Genomic DNA, 16,891 nt, shown 5'->3' with positions numbered 1-16,891 from the left:
ATAAGTTTGTCACGTGCAGGGAATGTCACGCCCATGGGGAAAACCCGCCATATTGCAGCGGAATTTGGAATATAACGCTCTCGATCATACTCCTCTCCCGAGAGTGTTGAACATCTAATTTCACCCCTGAATCAAACTTTCAGGTCACAAGAATAAAGCAGATGATCACTATCATCATTGAAGCAGCTCTTCAATGTTAAACAAATTCTCCTTTGGATAAGAATACAAAATAGTATGGAGAATATGCAAACTGATATTGGAGTGTAAAGGGTTAATGAAACGGCTAATAGGATGCCAGTCATGCAGGTCGCAAAAAAAAAAAAACAATCAAACAAACGAACATATATATAAAAAAGAGAAGTTTATTCGGAAATTAAACCACTCAAACTGGCGAGACTGTCTAAAGGGGAAGGCTGAAGTAAATATTTACACTCCATGAAGCTGATTTAGAATTGTTTCAGTGTTAAGGAGGGTCTATTCTACACGCACGGTACAGCACATGTGCAAACTCAACTCTTCTACCAGACTAGGCTTTTACCACCTCATCAAAACTCTAGTCCTCCCAGATATTCATGTCAATATCTATTTATGTTCTTATTTTTTAATTATTCATTTTTTCTCAACTTGACTGAAAGCAATGTCAGCGCGCATTATATCAAAATCGGCTTTTTTAAAGCTGGACTAGGTGGTTGTATTTAGATGATTCTTCTTATTATATAAAAACGTCTGCAAGGAGTTTCTATGAAAGTCTATCATGATATTTTGAAAACGTACTGTGCATTTGATAAAAAATCTTAAGCCACGGCCGCTTCGCATTGTCCTCTAACCATTTTTTGTAACAAATTTTTAACAATACCTGGCTAAAAGAATTGCTGAAACACCTAAACAAGATCTCTCATTCTAAATAAAAATGTTTGTCCGTAAAAGGACCCTATAATTTAGTGATAGTTATCGCGTATTCCTACGAAGAAGAGCATGCGCGCGCTTAGGCGCTTTTTGAGAAGCACTTACGTAATTGGTTGCTCAGAGATCTAAACCACTACATGAACAACTACTTGTTTCTTGACTTAATCGTACAATATCATTGCCATCGCTTTTAACTTTTGAGCCACGTGCTGACTTAAAACAGATTTTTAGTAAACAATTTGTCCACTGAAAGAGAGATCTCAAATCGAGCTTAGCTAAATATCTTTTCTTTGTTGCTTAATTCGGCGAGAGAGGTTCTCTGTCCTCTCTACTAGTCTCCATAAACTTAAATCCTCGAAGCGTGTGCCACATCGTAACCGGTTTGTCGTATTTTGAAGTCACGCTGGTCCAATGCGCATCTTCGAGTCCAGTCGACTCCGCGCTGAAGGTGACCTCACCGAGGCTGGAACTTTTACCCATGACGTTGTAATGGTTGACGGAGATTTTCAATGTGCAACTGATAAGCTTCTCTCCAGGGATACGGAACAACAGAGCTTCATTAAAAACCGTGTGAATATCACCGATTTCCTGCAAACTTGTTTTCCTCTTAGCAATTTTTTTATTGTCGTGAAGGAGAGTTGCTTTAGTGTATAATTTCTCTGAAAAAATATTTAAAGAGAAAGCAGTTTTCAATGACGGTCAGGTAATCAAAACATCTGAATACCATCTGTATACACAAGCATACCCCATTACAATCTCTTTTACTGAATAATATCAAGAGTGCAGTAACACTGAAAAATAACTTAAAAAATACGAGAAAAAACTCTCCCCCTTCACTTTATTACGATATATAACTTTGAAATCGTTTACAACAATTTTCGTTAACCCTTATAACGCCTCGTTTATAATTGTAGAGAACGCCCGAGGAGAGGTGGGGGGATTTTGGTTGCGTCAGGACAAAATTGACCTGATTCCTCCACAAGGCTCTGAAATATTCTTAAGATCCCCCCCCCCCTTCATCAGTAGTTGATTGGCGGTCAATTTTCTATCGTCCTCCCTCCCCTCTTAGGTTCTGTTGGCAAGGACTGCTCCCCCTCCGTTCCCCCTGAAAACCATCCGACTCCACCCCTTCCCCAAATAAATGAGGACTGATCCCCTACTATCTTCCTTTTTTGTGCTACTTCTTTACATCACCATCAGAGTTGAATTTTATTCCGAATGATAATAGAATGAAAACCTACCAACAGATGACAGACGTCCTTCAGCTAGGTTTACAACCTTCATTATGGCAACCGTGAGAGTCTGGTCCTTAGAGACGTAACACAGAGACAGCAGCAGATCACCACACTCTGAAGTCACAAGGCTCTGCAATGCCCCCACTAAGGTGGTGTACTGAAAACAACATGGAAACACATGAAGGTAACAATTGTTCTGTCCTTTCGTTATCATGAAGAGGGCAATGAACCTGTCGTTGTTCGGGAAATGAGTACGCGCTCCCATTCAGTTAAATCTAAATCTGTACAAATCTTACTTCAAGCTAACACTAATGAGTTCTATTGGCTTTGTAATCTGAGCTAAATGCAAACAGATAATGAGTCGATTAAGTAGATGCAGGATTTTCGGCCGTGTCTGCACAACTTCGAAGATGGAGACAAACATCGTTACTGTTCTCGCCTAACTCTGTTTTTCCAAAACAGGCCAGACAAATACGAAATTGGAATTACACCTCCTCTCTAATTTAAAATAAAAAATAAAGCTGGCGTAAGTACAATAACAATAGTGACAATGAAAAAAAAAATGATGTGTCTAATTAATAGCACTCACCGAACCACAAGGATGGTCTAGATAACACCACACAATGGTTTCACTTGAAAAGTCACAATATATGAGAGGCACATAACACTGACCCAAAACATGGGCGTGAGAAAAACTATCGTAAAAATACGTGGTTAGTAGAAGGCTATGTGCATAAATGTCTTCACCAACTTGAATATTGAAAACAAAATTTTCGTTGTACTGAGGGTTCATAGATCGCCTATGAATTGCTGTTTGCTTCCGCCGTTCACGATTCGGGAGGACACAAATTGTCACGCAAGTGTCGATACTACCAGAGAAGTCACGTGGTGGAAAGCCTTTACCGCTGACCAGCGTGATAGAGAGATTCCTGCTTTTCCCTTTGAATTTGAGGATTAAATTCAGTTGCCCAAGTTCTTTGTCCATGCCTATCCGCACCGTTCTCTCGTAGTTCTGGTACAATTGGGGATTCAGTTTGCCAATTTCTTCTTCTCTGAGATAAAAAGATACCAACCTACACAAAACAGAATATGCGTTAGGTTGGCCACACCTTATTGCTTGGTTGATTCAGACGAAGCAGGCCCACAGATCAACCAGTCAGTCAAACACTCGTTCAGTCAATCAGGCAATCAGTTGATATGTTAACAGGCAATCAATTAATTGGTCGTCTTACAACCCAATCGATGAGCCTGTTAGTCAGCCAGTCGGTCTGTCAATTAGCTGGCCAATCAGTCAGCTTGCCTGTCAGTTAGTCAGCTGATCACTCATTCAGTCAGCCAGACAGTCAGTCACTCAGTCTGTCACTCATTCAGTCAGCCAGTCAACCAGTCAACCAGTTGGTCATATTTGACGGTGAATTAGTCGGTCAGTAGTTAGTCACTCAGTCAGTTATTTACACTACTTGCCATTCTTCTGCATGTTAGTTAGTCATTTAGACAACCAGTCAGACATTTAATCAGTCACACAGCTGGGGAGTTTAGCTATTTGTCGATCACTTAATCAGGCAGTCAGCTAGTTGACTAGTCGATCAGACAGCAAGTTGTTTACGCAACTAGTCAGCTACTAAATAATATAAGGATCCATCTTTTAGTAAACCAGTGACTTAGCAGTGAACCAGCCGAATTTATCACTTACGAGAGGCGTTTGTCCTCATTGGTCTTTCCCGTCCTGCCTTGCGAGAGATCTGGGTATGGCTGCTGTATCAAACAGCTGTGGGACGACGGAATAGTAAACTGCGGTGACACAACTACACCCTCTCCGGATTTAAAGGATCCGGAGCGTTTGACAGGCGCGCTTCCTTTTCTTTGTTCTACGCGTTTTGAATGTCTCCTCTTTGATTTCCTCTTCCATCGCGGTTTTTTCCAAAGCTTGCGGCATAATTTCCCAAGATATTTACAAAGTGCACCAAGGACGAGAACACTTGAAGCCACAAATAAGATAATCAGTCCTTCACTCAGACTCAAGATCGAGTTGGTGTGACCTTTACGGTGCACATCTAAGATTCTGGGCATTTTCTTAAGTATTATTCACTCTGATGTGGTAGAAATGGGGCGTAACGTAAGGAGAACGTGACATTTGAAGAAGTCATCCATCATGATCTATGACCTGCTTGCTAAGAACTTTGTTACTGAAAGACGAGAGACAACAGAGAAAAGAACAGTTAATCATGATTAAAGGAACTAGTTCTTCCAATGAGATCGTAGAGAAAGAATCAATCCCAGGGGGGAAGCAGCGCGTAGAGAATGAACTACCTATCAGGGGTTCCTTACTAGTATTCGTCGCCAGCAAACCGCAACCTTGCAGCTTGAGTCGCTGAAAAAAGGCCGGCCGACAGTGGGTTAATTTCTCGAAGGAAATTTTTTCTGTTGTGGCGTTGTGCCATTAACATCCATTAAACAAGTTTTTATTTTAATTTGGATATATCAACAAAGTTGAAATGGTAAATTAGCCACCGTAATGATTTTAATTGACGCAATATTCCTGCCGAAACCTGACCTATGAACTACCATACTTGTGTCATAGACAAGGAAAAATCCACTAATTTAACTGCAGTTTCCTTTTGTTTCAACATTTACAGGTCAATTTTAATCCAATCTGAGAACGCTTTAAAGACATAAAAGGCTGAGGAAACTTGGCCCAAGGATATGACTTAATTAAAGGGCGAAAACCAGAGAGTCTTCCTGAAGGAATTATTGACGTAGAGCAGTTGTATTTGTAGTAAAGTCGACTTGAACGTCTGATTTAACAGAAAAATCGAGAAAGGTCGCAAAGAACAAAAGTCCTTTAAAAATGTAAGGAAACTAGTTCTGTGCAAAATTAGTGTGAAAAAGTTATCATGTTCACAATCTGCTGCATTCTCATAACAGCAAAAGACAAATCGTTCTTGCATGTTGGAACTGAATTGCAATTCAAATTTCAAATTGGCGCAAGGGCTATTATTCAACAACACTTACTATTCTGAGGTCAAAAATCCAAGGTGAGTGTTTACCATAGTTTCCAGATTACGGCCCCTGGCGATAAAAATGAATTGACCAAGCCGATGAAACACATTTCCGGCCGTCACCGACAGATTGTAATCATAAATCATGCAAATTTGGCTTATGGCGCAACGGATTAACGGGCGACTGAGTTCAATTGAAATGAGATCCTTTAAAAATACTTAGCGGCATGAAGGTGAATTCCCCCGACTACCAAATGTTCCAGCTTGAGTTATATACTGTCTAACATCTGGAGCACAGGAGCCACAACTGCTACCGGAGTTTGGGTGGAGAAAATGTGAGAGAATATACGTGTTTTACTTGGAAAAAGAACCCGGTAAGGAAACTCACAATAAAAAAAATCACAGTGATACGGAAGACCAGAAACTCGGGTGAACGCCCTGTCTCTCTGCGGCATATCATTTTTGAAAGAAATACCCATGTGGGTACCTAGGTCTTTCATAGAACGGTGAGACAGATATCAAATTTGATTACCAACACAAATGATGCTTTGTCAGCAGAGTGCAGGTTAAACTAGATCCAGCTTTGGACCGTTTTGCTGTCGATCACACGTACAGAATTTGGGTTTATTAAACTGGAAATTAAGAAAATTTCAAACTGAGGTTGAAATTTGAAAAACGGAATAGTAGGCCCCTTACATGAAATATATACTTTAAGAGAATGGGATCAGAGTGCTAGAAATTTAAGCGGTAGATTGGCTCTTCCTTATCCCCACTCCACCGCCATCCCCCTTTCTCCAACTGAAGTAGGATAGGAAATATAACAAAATTTCCCGTTGACTTGCCGATGTGTATGTCGGTTTTTAAGACTAACGACAGAAAAAAGTGGTGTCGAGACTTCTTTCCACAAAAATAAAAATTGATTTTTAATCACGGGAAGTTTCGCGGCACAAGATCAGTATTCAAAAGAAACGGAAAGAGGTGCTTAAGACCAGTTAGGAAGAAATGTGAACCCGCCCTACTGTCTTTTTATTTTTTTGTTTCTCTTTTTGTCAGAATTCAGCTATTTGAAAAGAGTGCGAGGATGCGTGATCAGAGAAACGATCATACCTTTACGCGAGCGAAGCTTGATAGGAGATACCGAGACTAACTGCAGATTAATAATTTTGGTGTTTAGCGATATTTGCCGCCGTCTGTCTGCACTCCTTTTGGATTCGCCAGGTCATTTGGTAAAATAAATAAAAGTGAAAGCAAAAACACTGATTTAAATAATAATGTAACAATACTTCGGAAGATCAGATGGATTAATCTTAGAGATTAGCTTAATTGATTTGCGAAAATTACGAAAATAACAAAGTTGAAATTTCTGTAATTTACACTACTTCAATTTTCTAGCTCGACTTTACAGCAGTGTGTATAGAGTGGTAGTCACAAAAATTTTGAAAACAGTTCACCCACGCTTCGATTCACAGAAAGACATGTATGGGGAAAAAAAAGCCAGGAACCGCTCGCGGTGAAATGAGAGCTTACGAAGCCTGCCATGTCGGGTATCCACGCCGCCATGTCACACCTAGATATTTGTCGATGTTGCCCAAAACACGGAGAAAGATTCGTTCTGCTACAAAGAATGCTCAAATTATTTGTTTTTTTGTTTTTGTTTTTTTTTTTGGCCCTGAACTGAAGCCGAGTTGGGAGACTATTGACTTGAAGCAAGTTGTTTCTAATTTAGTGTCCTGTCTATCTTCTTTGCCTCTTCTAGCATTTTCCATAAAATACTCGAGGTCTGGTAACCGCGTGATCCTATTTTGTCCATTGTGCTATTACACTTTCGAAATTTATGAGCTCATTTGGGGAAAACATCAAAGTTCTGCTGCCAGTCCGTTTTTTATTTTCCTTTTTTTTTTTCTTTTTTTTTTTTTTCTGCTTTTAGCGTCGCGGTCTAACTTTAGAGTCGTATCCCAATGATTTGTTTTTGATTTAAGTCTTCGCCATGAAATATTTGGTAGGAGATCATAAAGCATAAAGCTTATCGCGAACTGGCCCCTTGTAAGGTTTTGAACATTACTTATGTGTTGTTGTTTCCTAACTTGAATTCCTGAACTTAGTTGAAAAGATATCGAATGCAGTTCAGGTGGATATCAGTACCGATGATACATGATTCCAGGGAAATGTTTTTGATCTGCCAGCATTTCTCAAAAGGTATAACCGTGAGCGGCCAGTAAAAAATGTTTACATCCAACTGCTAGGTATCGTTTCAATACCAACAGCCAGACGCTGTCCAAAGCTTTCTAAATGACAGTGAGCAGGCTAGCCAAATAGACAGCTAAACAGGTTGCCAAAAGGACAGGATAGGAGAAGATCTGGAAACAACAGAAAAACTGGGCACGTATCTGGTAGACGACGTAAAGCTGACCAGCCGACGGCAAAACAGGTTGTCAAAAAAAACTGCCAAGTAATTGCCACAAGATAAGAAATGGAATCCTTGCAGGTAAAGTACAATAAAAGTAAATACAGTAAAGAGGTCTTAAAATATTCAGCTAGTTTCCACAGGATTTGAACTTATGACGTACTAAGATCAAATTCCTTTAGGGGAAGGAAGACACACATTTGCCAAGCTCCCAATTTGTCACTTCGTACCTCAGCATGATGACGGTAATGCCAACTGGTTATTTGGAAGCCCGGTAGATCCTAAATTATTTTCAGGCTTCTTTTCTTCAATTTTTTTCAGTCAAAGCCCACCTGCGTGGATCATGTTTATTTGTTTCATCCGCCGGTCAAATTACGATTTAGTACATTAAATTGTGAAAACTTCTGGCACGAAATCGCTACCTGACCGCAGCGTATGTCACCGATCGCACAGGCAAGAGAGTGAAATATTCTTGAAAATACAGCGATACGAGCTATTCGAAAGTAAAAAAATCTAAGGATTATTTTGGCTTTCGAGCCACCCAGTGTTAACCTGACACAAAGATTATATTGTCAGTATCAACTTTAGGTAATCAGCCCGTGACGTCATCGGATTAACATAATTCGTGCACTAAAGCCGCATTGTTCGTCTGCCATTTCTATTTTAAGACCCGTATTAAATTAAAGCGTGTCTCTTCGAACAACGGGGCTAACTTAGGTCTTTGACTTAGCGCCAATATCAGCAAAGGTCACCTCGATATAGACGCCAAAAGTGAGTGAAGTGTGTCACACGTTGAATTCGGCACGATCTTCTTTCAGAGCCAAGTAGAAGTTGTAATTTTAATTTCATTCAAATCAGTGACTTATCCGTGCGAATTTGGTTCAGTCGAGGTAGTGTTGTTCGTTTTGCAGCGATGACTTACGCCGGCGACACACGCAGCGCTGACAGTCAAGATGTAGTCCTCGTCGCCAACAAACGAAAGCCTAACTTCACGGAGGGAGAAAGCTTGTTCTTAATCTCTCAGTTTGAGCGAAACTCGGAAATACTCACTTCGAAGTTGAACGATGCGACTACCAACAAACAAAAGGTCGAAGTGTGGAAGGGCATTTGCAGAGATTATAACAGCAAGAATCCGATCGTCCTACGTACTGCTAACGATTTAAAGAGAAAATGGAAAAACATGGTTCGCGCGGCAAAGAAAGAATTGTTGGAATCGACCGCACATTCAGAAAGTGGCGAACAAGTAGCGCCTAAGAAATTGTCACCCGTGAGTGAGAAAATTATAGAGATATTACGCATAACGACCTCTAATTGTGGGATCGGAGAGGGAGCGGGGATGAGCATCGATAGCAGTTTTGCCAAAACTGATCAGTCAGAGCAAGGTTTATCGGAGGACGGAGAACAAGAGGAGGGGGAGCTTGCCGAGCAAAATGGAGAGCCACAAATTGTGCATGTTGTGGCAAAATCTGAAGAAACAGTTTTCACAGCCTCAAACAATGAGCAGACTGTAGAGGACACTCATCGGGAAAATTCCAGCGGAGAAGCAGCCTGTTTCTCGGCTTTCAACCGACATACTCCGAGTTCGAAAGATCTGGAGAAGACCCCATGTCAGGTCCTTCCAAACAGTAGCGGTTTTCATGGTAGATCTTCCGTTCCCATGAACGTTGTCTCCTCCTTTCCGGAAGTCAAGAAGTTGCCTAGTCAACCTAATATGATCACAGCGAATGCTTCTATAAGCGGAGGGGACAGGCATCGCATTCTCATGCTGCAACAGAAACGAATGCTCTCCTCTCCGCTGGCGCACGTGATCAAAAAGAAAAGAAATTCCGAATATAGGAATGAGTCACCCAGTTCGCACGTGCGGGATGAAATAGATAAACTCAAGAAGGAAAAACTTTTACTGGAAAAGGAAAAGCTGGCTTTGGAAAAGGACAAGTTGATTATGGAGAAGGAAAAGCTTGCTCTTGAAATCCAGTTCCTGCGAGATCAAATAGATGCCTAAGGGAAAGTCGTTTCCGCTTGGCTTTGGATTGAAACAATGACTGCCGCACAATGATCACAACAACAGAGTTGTTTTCTAAGAGGGTTGTCGTAAATAGAAAGTCTTTTAATCCTCCATTTCAGTGTAAAGAAAAGTTTGGGAAATTTTATGTCAAAACAACTTTGATCTTCGTGAAACAGTTGTTAAAGACTGTTGAGTTATCAGCTGGTTTGTAACTTTACTAGCGAAAAAAACTACGTTACTGTACCATCTATTTCTGAAATTGATATTGATGACCAAGGACCCAGGGTATTTTACCGAGTCCGTGGCTTTGCACTCTGCTGACGCAGATTTGAGAAACTCTTGCGAAACATTCGCTACCAAACTTAACATAAGAGTAAAAGAGCATAGCGAACCGGGAGAAACTGGAGATTGAGATTTGGACGACGCTGTAAAGCTTTTTCAAAATTCTCCTTTTCTAAAGACTTAACTGAAAAGGATTCTTGACCAATGGCTTCACGACCGGAGACTTCTACATGAAGACTATTGCGTAAACGAACCAAGAACAACAATTTTAAGCCTTAGAAATAATTACGAGCCAACTTATGTAGTTCCATTTTACATCCGTTCATACGGAACTGGTCTATAATTTCATATGGACATTTTATGCGTTTTTGTCAAATGACAGACAAAAAAAATCACTGTTGAATAATGTTACATAGCTCTTTGCAGCTTTTGAGCTTTGGTCAAACAAAACATAACGACAATTTTGCTGATTTCGGTGAATTTGTAACCAAAGCTTTCTAGTGGTATGTATAATCTGAATTAAATTGCATCTATAAGACAAAATTAATTACGAAGGAAATGTTATGTCGCGGTTGGTTGCAAATATTGCGCACCTTTATTAACAACGTTATCTTTACTTGAGCTCGAAAATGTGACGAGAGATCATTCTAGATCGAATTCGTGTGGTGAAAATAAAATGACTTCTGATAGTTTTGTTCGGTAATTTTCGCCCAAATAGGGACTTAGTGCATAGTGCATTTCAAAGATCACATAGAAATGCCAATAAAACCTCACCCGTTTTTTATGCATGAATGGTTGTTATCCGAAGCATGTATTCGACAGTACCAGAAGGTTCAAAGTTAACAAATATACAAAGAACTGGGCTAGTTTTGCTCAATCAAAAATAGACTCTTGTGGGATAATCACTTCAGTTTGGTTGAAAATAGCCGAGAAAGTGAGCAAAAACTACGGATTGAACCGTCTAACAGGACGATTTAGCTGGTCTTTAATAGACTGTTCGGCAACTCATGCACACCATTGTTAAAAGATAATGAATTCTATAGACCATTAAATCTGCATGCTTCGGTTAAAAATGATTGCTCTACCATACATATGGGCCGGTCACTGAAGCGTTCAAATATTTAACGGAAACTCTTAATTTCAAATCTGTTGCGAAGCGGTTAGAATCTAGTGGCATCACCAAGTACATGAGCGACTCGGGTGATCAATGTTTGTACAAGTTATAAACTCTCAGCTCACTAAGCACAGAAATATTTCATAATGAAACTCATAAACTCGGACCAAACTTTAGAATTTAATAAAATATTGAGAATAGGTGGCCGTATTTCGGAATAAAGCAGCATGTTTTTTAACGAAAGAGAAAATAATTCTACACACAAAACCGTGTTAGAGCATAATAGTAAATACCATCATAACAAAGTTGATAAAGAAGTTAGTTCGTACACTTACTTTAATAGGAAGGTCGACTCTCTCCTTGAATACTGAATTTGATGACATGCAATTCTAGTAATTTCCTTCCAGAATCTTTTGCCCTTTTTGAGCAACTTTACTCGCGCTTCAAACCAAGAACGTTCAATAACGAGCGAGAACTGTCCATCTCAGTCAAATTTTTAAATGCATATTAAAATTTTTGATTGTTAACGGTGAGTAATCTAGAGTCACGCTTGACCGCGCAGCTGACACAAATTGCCTTTGTTTGTTAATATTTACATTTTACGCAAAAAAATGGTTTGTCCATTACTGTAAGCAACTCTACATTGCACAGAATTGTTGTCAATCTTATCCGTCTGATTTTTGGCCTACTTTAAAACTATTTATCCAAAAACTATCGAAATACAAAGTCAAAATTAACGAAGGCACATACAGTTCAAAGCGTGACTGACAAGCTGATGATCAAAGCGACCGTAACATAACATTTGCGAGATCAATGTCTCTAGCATGAATTCATAAAGGGTCTTCAAACGAATTTCGCAGTGAAATTAAACAGCTCAGACATTAATCAAGGCGAAACGTTTTAGCGTCACAGGTATTCTCGTCCTAGTTTATAACTTACCCGAACCCTGAATGCGAAATTAATGTAATATGCGATCAAATCGTTGCTTTACTGCAAAACATTAGTCAATAAAGAGCGTTACGTGATTCGTTTGAAGCGTTACGTAATTCCCTTGAGGCGAAAAAACAAAGAATTAGTTTTAAAATTCTATGTCGCTGTTCAATATTACGATATACTGTAATAAAGACCAGCTGATTTTATGAAATTGTACAAAGCAAACAACAACAAAGACTTTGCATGTTCGCTTTCCTAAGTGCACATTTGAATTGATATCCGACCGAGGATTTCGTTTGAAATCAATTGTGAACTGATTCATTTGGTATTTGAGCCATAAACTGTAAAAAATAGTATTTCTGACGATTGAGTCTGTGAATAAGGCAGAAATTAATAAATATTTTGTCGGCACGAGATACGACAAGCCCCGGACCTTAGACCCGAGCATCATGGGTAAATGATGCAGTGGTATATTAATAAAGTTTAGCACGTGCTGTCCATCAAGGCCTCAGAACCAACCTTGCAAGGAATTGATTGTATACCAGGATTGTATATGGTATAGAGGTTTTGCAAAGCAGCCATGTTGGATGGCAGGAACAATAGATTATTTTACCCATGAGAAAAATTTTACTTTCTAATGCAAAATATTTTCATTGTTCCTGCCATCCAACATGGCTGCTGTGCAAAACCTCTATATCAGTTGCGAACGTATACATGCATGTATGCCTTGGGCAATATATGCCTCGGGTTGGTTCACGGCAGGCTTCCCTAAATAAACTTATTTGATATACACTACTGCGTTATTTGTTGCGTAGTGGAGACAAAATATCGCTTTTCTTTTAGAATAAAATCAAATATAACTGCTAGGTTTCCTGCAGGGCACTAGACTCAGCCTCTGCCGAGGTTTTGTCATTCGACACTTCGAAAGAATGGGACATTACTACCAAATATATTATACGGGCTGCCCGTATTTGGCGCTGTAAATTCCGAATTAACAACAATCCAATGTTTCTTAGATCGATGTTAAAAGCGCAAATATACATCCGACCACATTAATGTCTATGAATTGTTAGATCAACAAGACACACGTATCTTCAAGAATTTTTTTAATAATACAACACACCCTTTAAGAGCTATAATGCCAAAAAAGAAATCAACCAAGTACAATCTGAGGAAAGAGACAAGTCACCATCCTAAAATAAACACTGATAGGTTCAAAAATACGTTTGTCAACCGCTAAATTTTTAAACATAATCTAGTCTTATAATTTTTATCTTGACTTTCTCTGTAATTTATATATATATAGTTTCTTTTAAAGTTGTAACATAGGATATGTGATTATTTATCTTATACCTTAATAAAGATTCAATTCAAGATTCAATTCAATTCAATTCAATTACGGAATCATTACGGATATTGTAGCAATTTTCAAGGTTACGGACGAGGACACTTGGCTTGTTTGTTAGAATTTCTCATACGATATTGTATTCGAACAATGTCCTGAGCGTAGTTCACTGGATTGAATAAAACGTGGAATTGACCCTGAATTTACGGCTGTTATAGCAAATCTTTGTAAGTGGGGTGAAAATTGCTTTAATGTGACACAGGTGATGCTAAAAAAGTAGTAATCTAAGATGCGAGAGTTTGCCCCGTAAGTAATTAAAAGAGGGTCGGAAAGGGGGTTTTTCGTGAACCGTGAATGCCTATTTTTAATTGCCGTGAATCGTGAAAGAACGAGATTATTTCCCGCGATCCGTGAACGAAAGTACTCCCGTGATTCGTGAAATAACTAATTTATTTCTCGAGATTCGTGAACATGGTCTATAATTAGCTCATTTTCCGTCAAATTTTCCGAATGTACATAGTAGTCACCCCTTTCAGAATTCAGTACTTGATATTTCAAGGTCAAGTATGTAAACAAAAATCGCACGCTCGTCACGCACTACCAAGACTACCAATCTTTGATCCAGGTTCATCAAATAAACGGCATACAAATATGTTTCTGAAAGTAGAATAACACAATCGAAACTTGCAAACGCGAAGCAAAATAAAGCAAAATGAAAGTATACAAAGCTCAAATAAATCGAAATGTCGAACACTTACAAACAATCTGAGGGTTCCTTCTCAAAATAACTGAAAAATGTTCGTCGAAATCGATAGGATGAAAACGATTCACATTCACAATCTTCAGATCAAAATCATCATACACATGGCTGAACAAGATCACTCGCTCGGCCTGGTAACAACTAAGAGTTGAGTCATGTTAAAACCATGAAATGTCCGTTTGGAACCTACAATCCAAGACATGTCTCGACGTCACGTGACTCGCATGGATAAATCCGCCGTAACCTGTAATGATTTTATGGTCAAATATGCCGAACGAAAGTACAAGCACGGACATTGAGGGAAGCGTTTTTCAAGTTTTGGAAGGTGTTGTCTATTATGTGGATCCAACAACTTCAAATGCAATGAATGCGTTTGTTGGTAGCAAAGAGTGTGTGCGTATTCCTTTATCGGGAAAGCACTGCTCCTTGCAAGCGTTTGTAAAGCACGCGGTAGAACATGCAGGCCTCAGGGAGGAAGCACCAACCAACGACAAGGCTTTCCATAACAGAAGCGATCAAACACGTGGAAGTTTTGCACAACTACTTGAAAGAAGCAAATAAATGCGTACTCGACCAACTTGACAAATCATGCAAGCCTGCCCTGCCAGTCAACATGGAACAATTTCCCACCAAACATCTTCATCTGTCAGCATGATTGTGAGGGGCCTTAAAGATCTTCACAAGTTCCTTGACAATCTCGATCCAGCTTACAATGTTGATCTTCACACGTGCCGAACGGTCCAAGTGGAAAACCTACGTGCACTTGGCCACTTTAAGGACCAGCTGCAAACCACCTTGCAGTATATATGCACGCAACTTGCATAGGGCATTTAGTTAGGTGCGTAGTCATTCTCATCTTATTCTAGTTTTTATCCTTATATTATGTTATTTAGACAGGACCCCATTGATAACAGTGCTCCTGCACTGAAGGGCTATCCTGTATAAATATTCGTTATTATTATTATTATTATTATTATTAATATTATTAATATTGTTTATGAAAGCATAAAGAGAGTTGTTCCTTGGGCTGCTCACTATTTCACACATGACACTCATCGTATTATCCTGTTGTCGAACAAGCAACGCCTCTTCATGCCATTCCAAGAATGAGCCAGGCACCTAAAGCCAACGAGGCAGCTCAATGCCACACGGAAAGACCAAATGAGAGAATGGGCTTCTGACAATGGAGGGGCCGTCCGTCAGCGCAACGTGCGCCAGGAGACCATAAAGTTTAAGGCCGGGACACTTCCTCTCAATATGTACCGCTCCTCCTATACACCAGCAGAGAAAGTAGATTTCCCAGCTCAACCTTCTCCAGATGATGTAGAAACTACAGCTTCTGACATTCAGCAGCATGATCAAACAGTATGATGGTTCTTCTGACGTTTCCGATAACTCCGAACAAGTGCAAGAATATGACACAGATTCTGATGTAAGTGAACACCTGAGCGATGATGAAGCTGTACTGACCTTTCTCCGTGGCATACAGACAAGTAGTGGTCGAATGGTCAGAGTTGTCCGGCCACAAATGTGAACAGTTTACTTGTGTGGTCTGTGTAGCAGCTATGTCATTACCTTACGAAACCTTTGACAATACTGACAAAGATATTGTTCTTGCACGAACGCACCACACCAAAGAATTGCAAGTAATGAAGTGTAACCAGTTTTTTTTCTGTAGACTAAGGCATACACTTTTGAATTAGTGTAAATTTAGTATTTTAGAGCGAGAAAAACAATTATTTAATGTCCATGCAATAATTCAAAACGGTCGACACGTCAGTTATGTGGTACATGGGTGAAAAATTAAAGCAAACGCTGAATTGTGCGCGATTCGTGAAAAGTCTGGTTTAATTCCCGTGAACCATGAATTTTCGATTTTAATTCCCGTGGACCGTGCACGACACCCACCCTTTCCGACCCTCTTAAAAATCTTGGTCTTTCGCGTTTCAGTGCCTGCTCGAGATTTGTTGCTTTGATCCCGCGCTAGAAAAAGGGTGGGTGGAGCGGACTTGCAAGGTTCGCAATTTTTGGACAATGTCAGTAATGAAGTCACAAAAAGCGGCAGAACACACTCAAAACAAAGAAAACATAAACGACTCTCGAGGGTTGATTGTGCTACAAACACAGCTGGCTTTCTTTCCTGGCTCTCGAAATAAACAGCCATTATTGATTCTTTTAAAGCGAAATCTATGTGCCATAAATATGAATCCTTAATTGACCAAGCTAGAAACCTCCTCCTCATAAGCCACCGAGTAAAAGGGGCAGCTTCCGCGTTTTGGTGCCGAAACTATCGCTGGCGCAGCATAAAAACGGCAAGATATTCAATCTCGTGTTTTTGTTTTTTTTCTTTTTCACAAATCCTTTTTATCGGTACCGCGCTTAGCGCAGAAATATGTTGTAAAACTTCTTTTCAACAACTCCGTCCTGTGTGCGAGAAGCTTATCAACCGCAGCAATTCTCCATTAAAACTAGTCATAGGAAATTAGACGAGTTAATTTTTTTCTATGGGAACCCAATAGACCCATTTCAAGCGTGACGTCACATCACGTGACATTGCGAACTGGAGGACAAGCTTCAGTTTGTTTACAGCATGGCGGCGAAAGCGACTACGAAGCGTGGGTTGTTACCCGGTTATTTTGAAAATCTACAGCAGAAAGAATCAAAGGAAAGATATCTCGAAAAGTTAAAGTCTATCGAAGGACAAGATCCTTACGAAATTCCGCGCAAAGAGTGGATTGACGATGTCGATTGCTGGCCAGACGTAACGTACATAAACGTGGGGATGTATCTTCTGTTTGCTGCTAGCCCGTACACCCAGGAGCAATTGATGAGCTATAAAAGCTTAGACTGCTATCAGAACTTTGCGAACGGCTGGGTAAGGGAAGTTATGTGCAAGAAATTCGGCGAA

General features: G+C 39.8%; 3 protein-coding genes, 1 long non-coding RNA gene and 1 pseudogene across 6 annotated transcripts in view; 3 read left to right on the top strand and 2 right to left on the bottom strand.

The window, feature by feature from the left end:
* Positions 1–344: 344 nt before the first annotated feature.
* Positions 345–11,552, bottom strand: LOC111322029 (synaptotagmin-A-like). 2 transcript variants are annotated; one of them, XM_022925064.2, is made up of 5 exons: positions 11,281–11,552; positions 3,835–4,327; positions 2,731–3,214; positions 2,148–2,298; positions 345–1,565 (listed from the first exon to the last, which is right to left on the bottom strand). In XM_022925064.2, the coding sequence occupies exons 2-5, from the start codon at positions 4,209–4,211 to the stop codon at positions 1,204–1,206; spliced, it is 1,374 nt and encodes a 457-aa protein (XP_022780799.2). In that variant the 5' UTR covers positions 4,212–4,327; positions 11,281–11,552; the 3' UTR covers positions 345–1,203. The 2 variants fall into 2 exon arrangements, with proteins under 2 accessions (XP_022780799.2, XP_088592016.1); XM_088735890.1 differs by lacking the exon at positions 11,281–11,552 and adding an exon at positions 5,154–5,257.
* On the top strand, positions 7,498–10,617 carry LOC111322030 (uncharacterized). Of its 2 annotated transcripts, none has more exons than XM_022925066.2 (2): positions 7,498–7,625; positions 8,456–10,617. In XM_022925066.2, exon 2 carries the CDS (start codon positions 8,458–8,460, stop codon positions 9,544–9,546), a length of 1,089 nt encoding a protein of 362 aa, XP_022780801.2. In that variant the 5' UTR covers positions 7,498–7,625; positions 8,456–8,457; the 3' UTR covers positions 9,547–10,617. The 2 variants fall into 2 exon arrangements, with proteins under 2 accessions (XP_022780801.2, XP_088592028.1); XM_088735902.1 differs by lacking the exon at positions 7,498–7,625 and adding an exon at positions 7,730–8,315.
* A 2,103-nt stretch (positions 11,553–13,655) lies between the features above and the next one.
* Positions 13,656–14,237, bottom strand: LOC148741179 (uncharacterized). The gene is made up of 2 exons (XR_015992437.1): positions 13,982–14,237; positions 13,656–13,880 (listed from the first exon to the last, which is right to left on the bottom strand). It is a non-coding gene; the product is annotated as an uncharacterized LOC148741179 (long non-coding RNA).
* A 703-nt stretch (positions 14,238–14,940) lies between these two features.
* LOC148741178 (uncharacterized) lies at positions 14,941–16,497 on the top strand (annotated as a pseudogene).
* A 9-nt stretch (positions 16,498–16,506) lies between these two features.
* Positions 16,507–16,891, top strand: part of LOC148741177 (uncharacterized) — a 2,765-nt gene continuing 2,380 nt past the window's right edge. The window contains exon 1 of the mRNA XM_088735854.1: positions 16,507–16,891. This exon is cut by the window's right edge and continues 21 nt beyond it. Coding sequence (XP_088591980.1) covers positions 16,574–16,891 — 318 coding nt within the window. The 5' untranslated portion in view covers positions 16,507–16,573.

The sequence above is a fragment of the Stylophora pistillata genome, chromosome 1 (assembly GCF_964205215.1).
Source record: "Stylophora pistillata chromosome 1, jaStyPist1.2, whole genome shotgun sequence".
NCBI classification, from domain to species: Eukaryota; Metazoa; Cnidaria; class Anthozoa; order Scleractinia; family Pocilloporidae; genus Stylophora; species Stylophora pistillata.
Note: the sequence above shows the minus strand (reverse complement) of the source record. Positions and strands in the feature narration are given on the sequence as shown.

What these genes read in the sequence shown, in the direction of transcription:
- LOC111322030 (XM_022925066.2), top strand. Translation starts at nt 8,458, where the DNA reads ATGACTTACGCCGGCGACACACGCAGCGCTGACAGTCAAGATGTAGTC.
- LOC111322029 (XM_022925064.2), bottom strand. Translation starts at nt 4,211, where the DNA reads ATGCCCAGAATCTTAGATGTGCACCGTAAAGGTCACACCAACTCGATC. An exon ending in AATGAGGACAAACGCCTCTC is followed by an intron (nt 3,215 to 3,834) that starts GTAAGTGATAAA and finishes TGTTTTGTGTAG; the next exon opens with GTTGGTATCTTTTTATCTCA. An exon ending in AGGACGTCTGTCATCTGTTG is followed by an intron (nt 1,566 to 2,147) that starts GTAGGTTTTCAT and finishes ATATTTTTTCAG; the next exon opens with AGAAATTATACACTAAAGCA.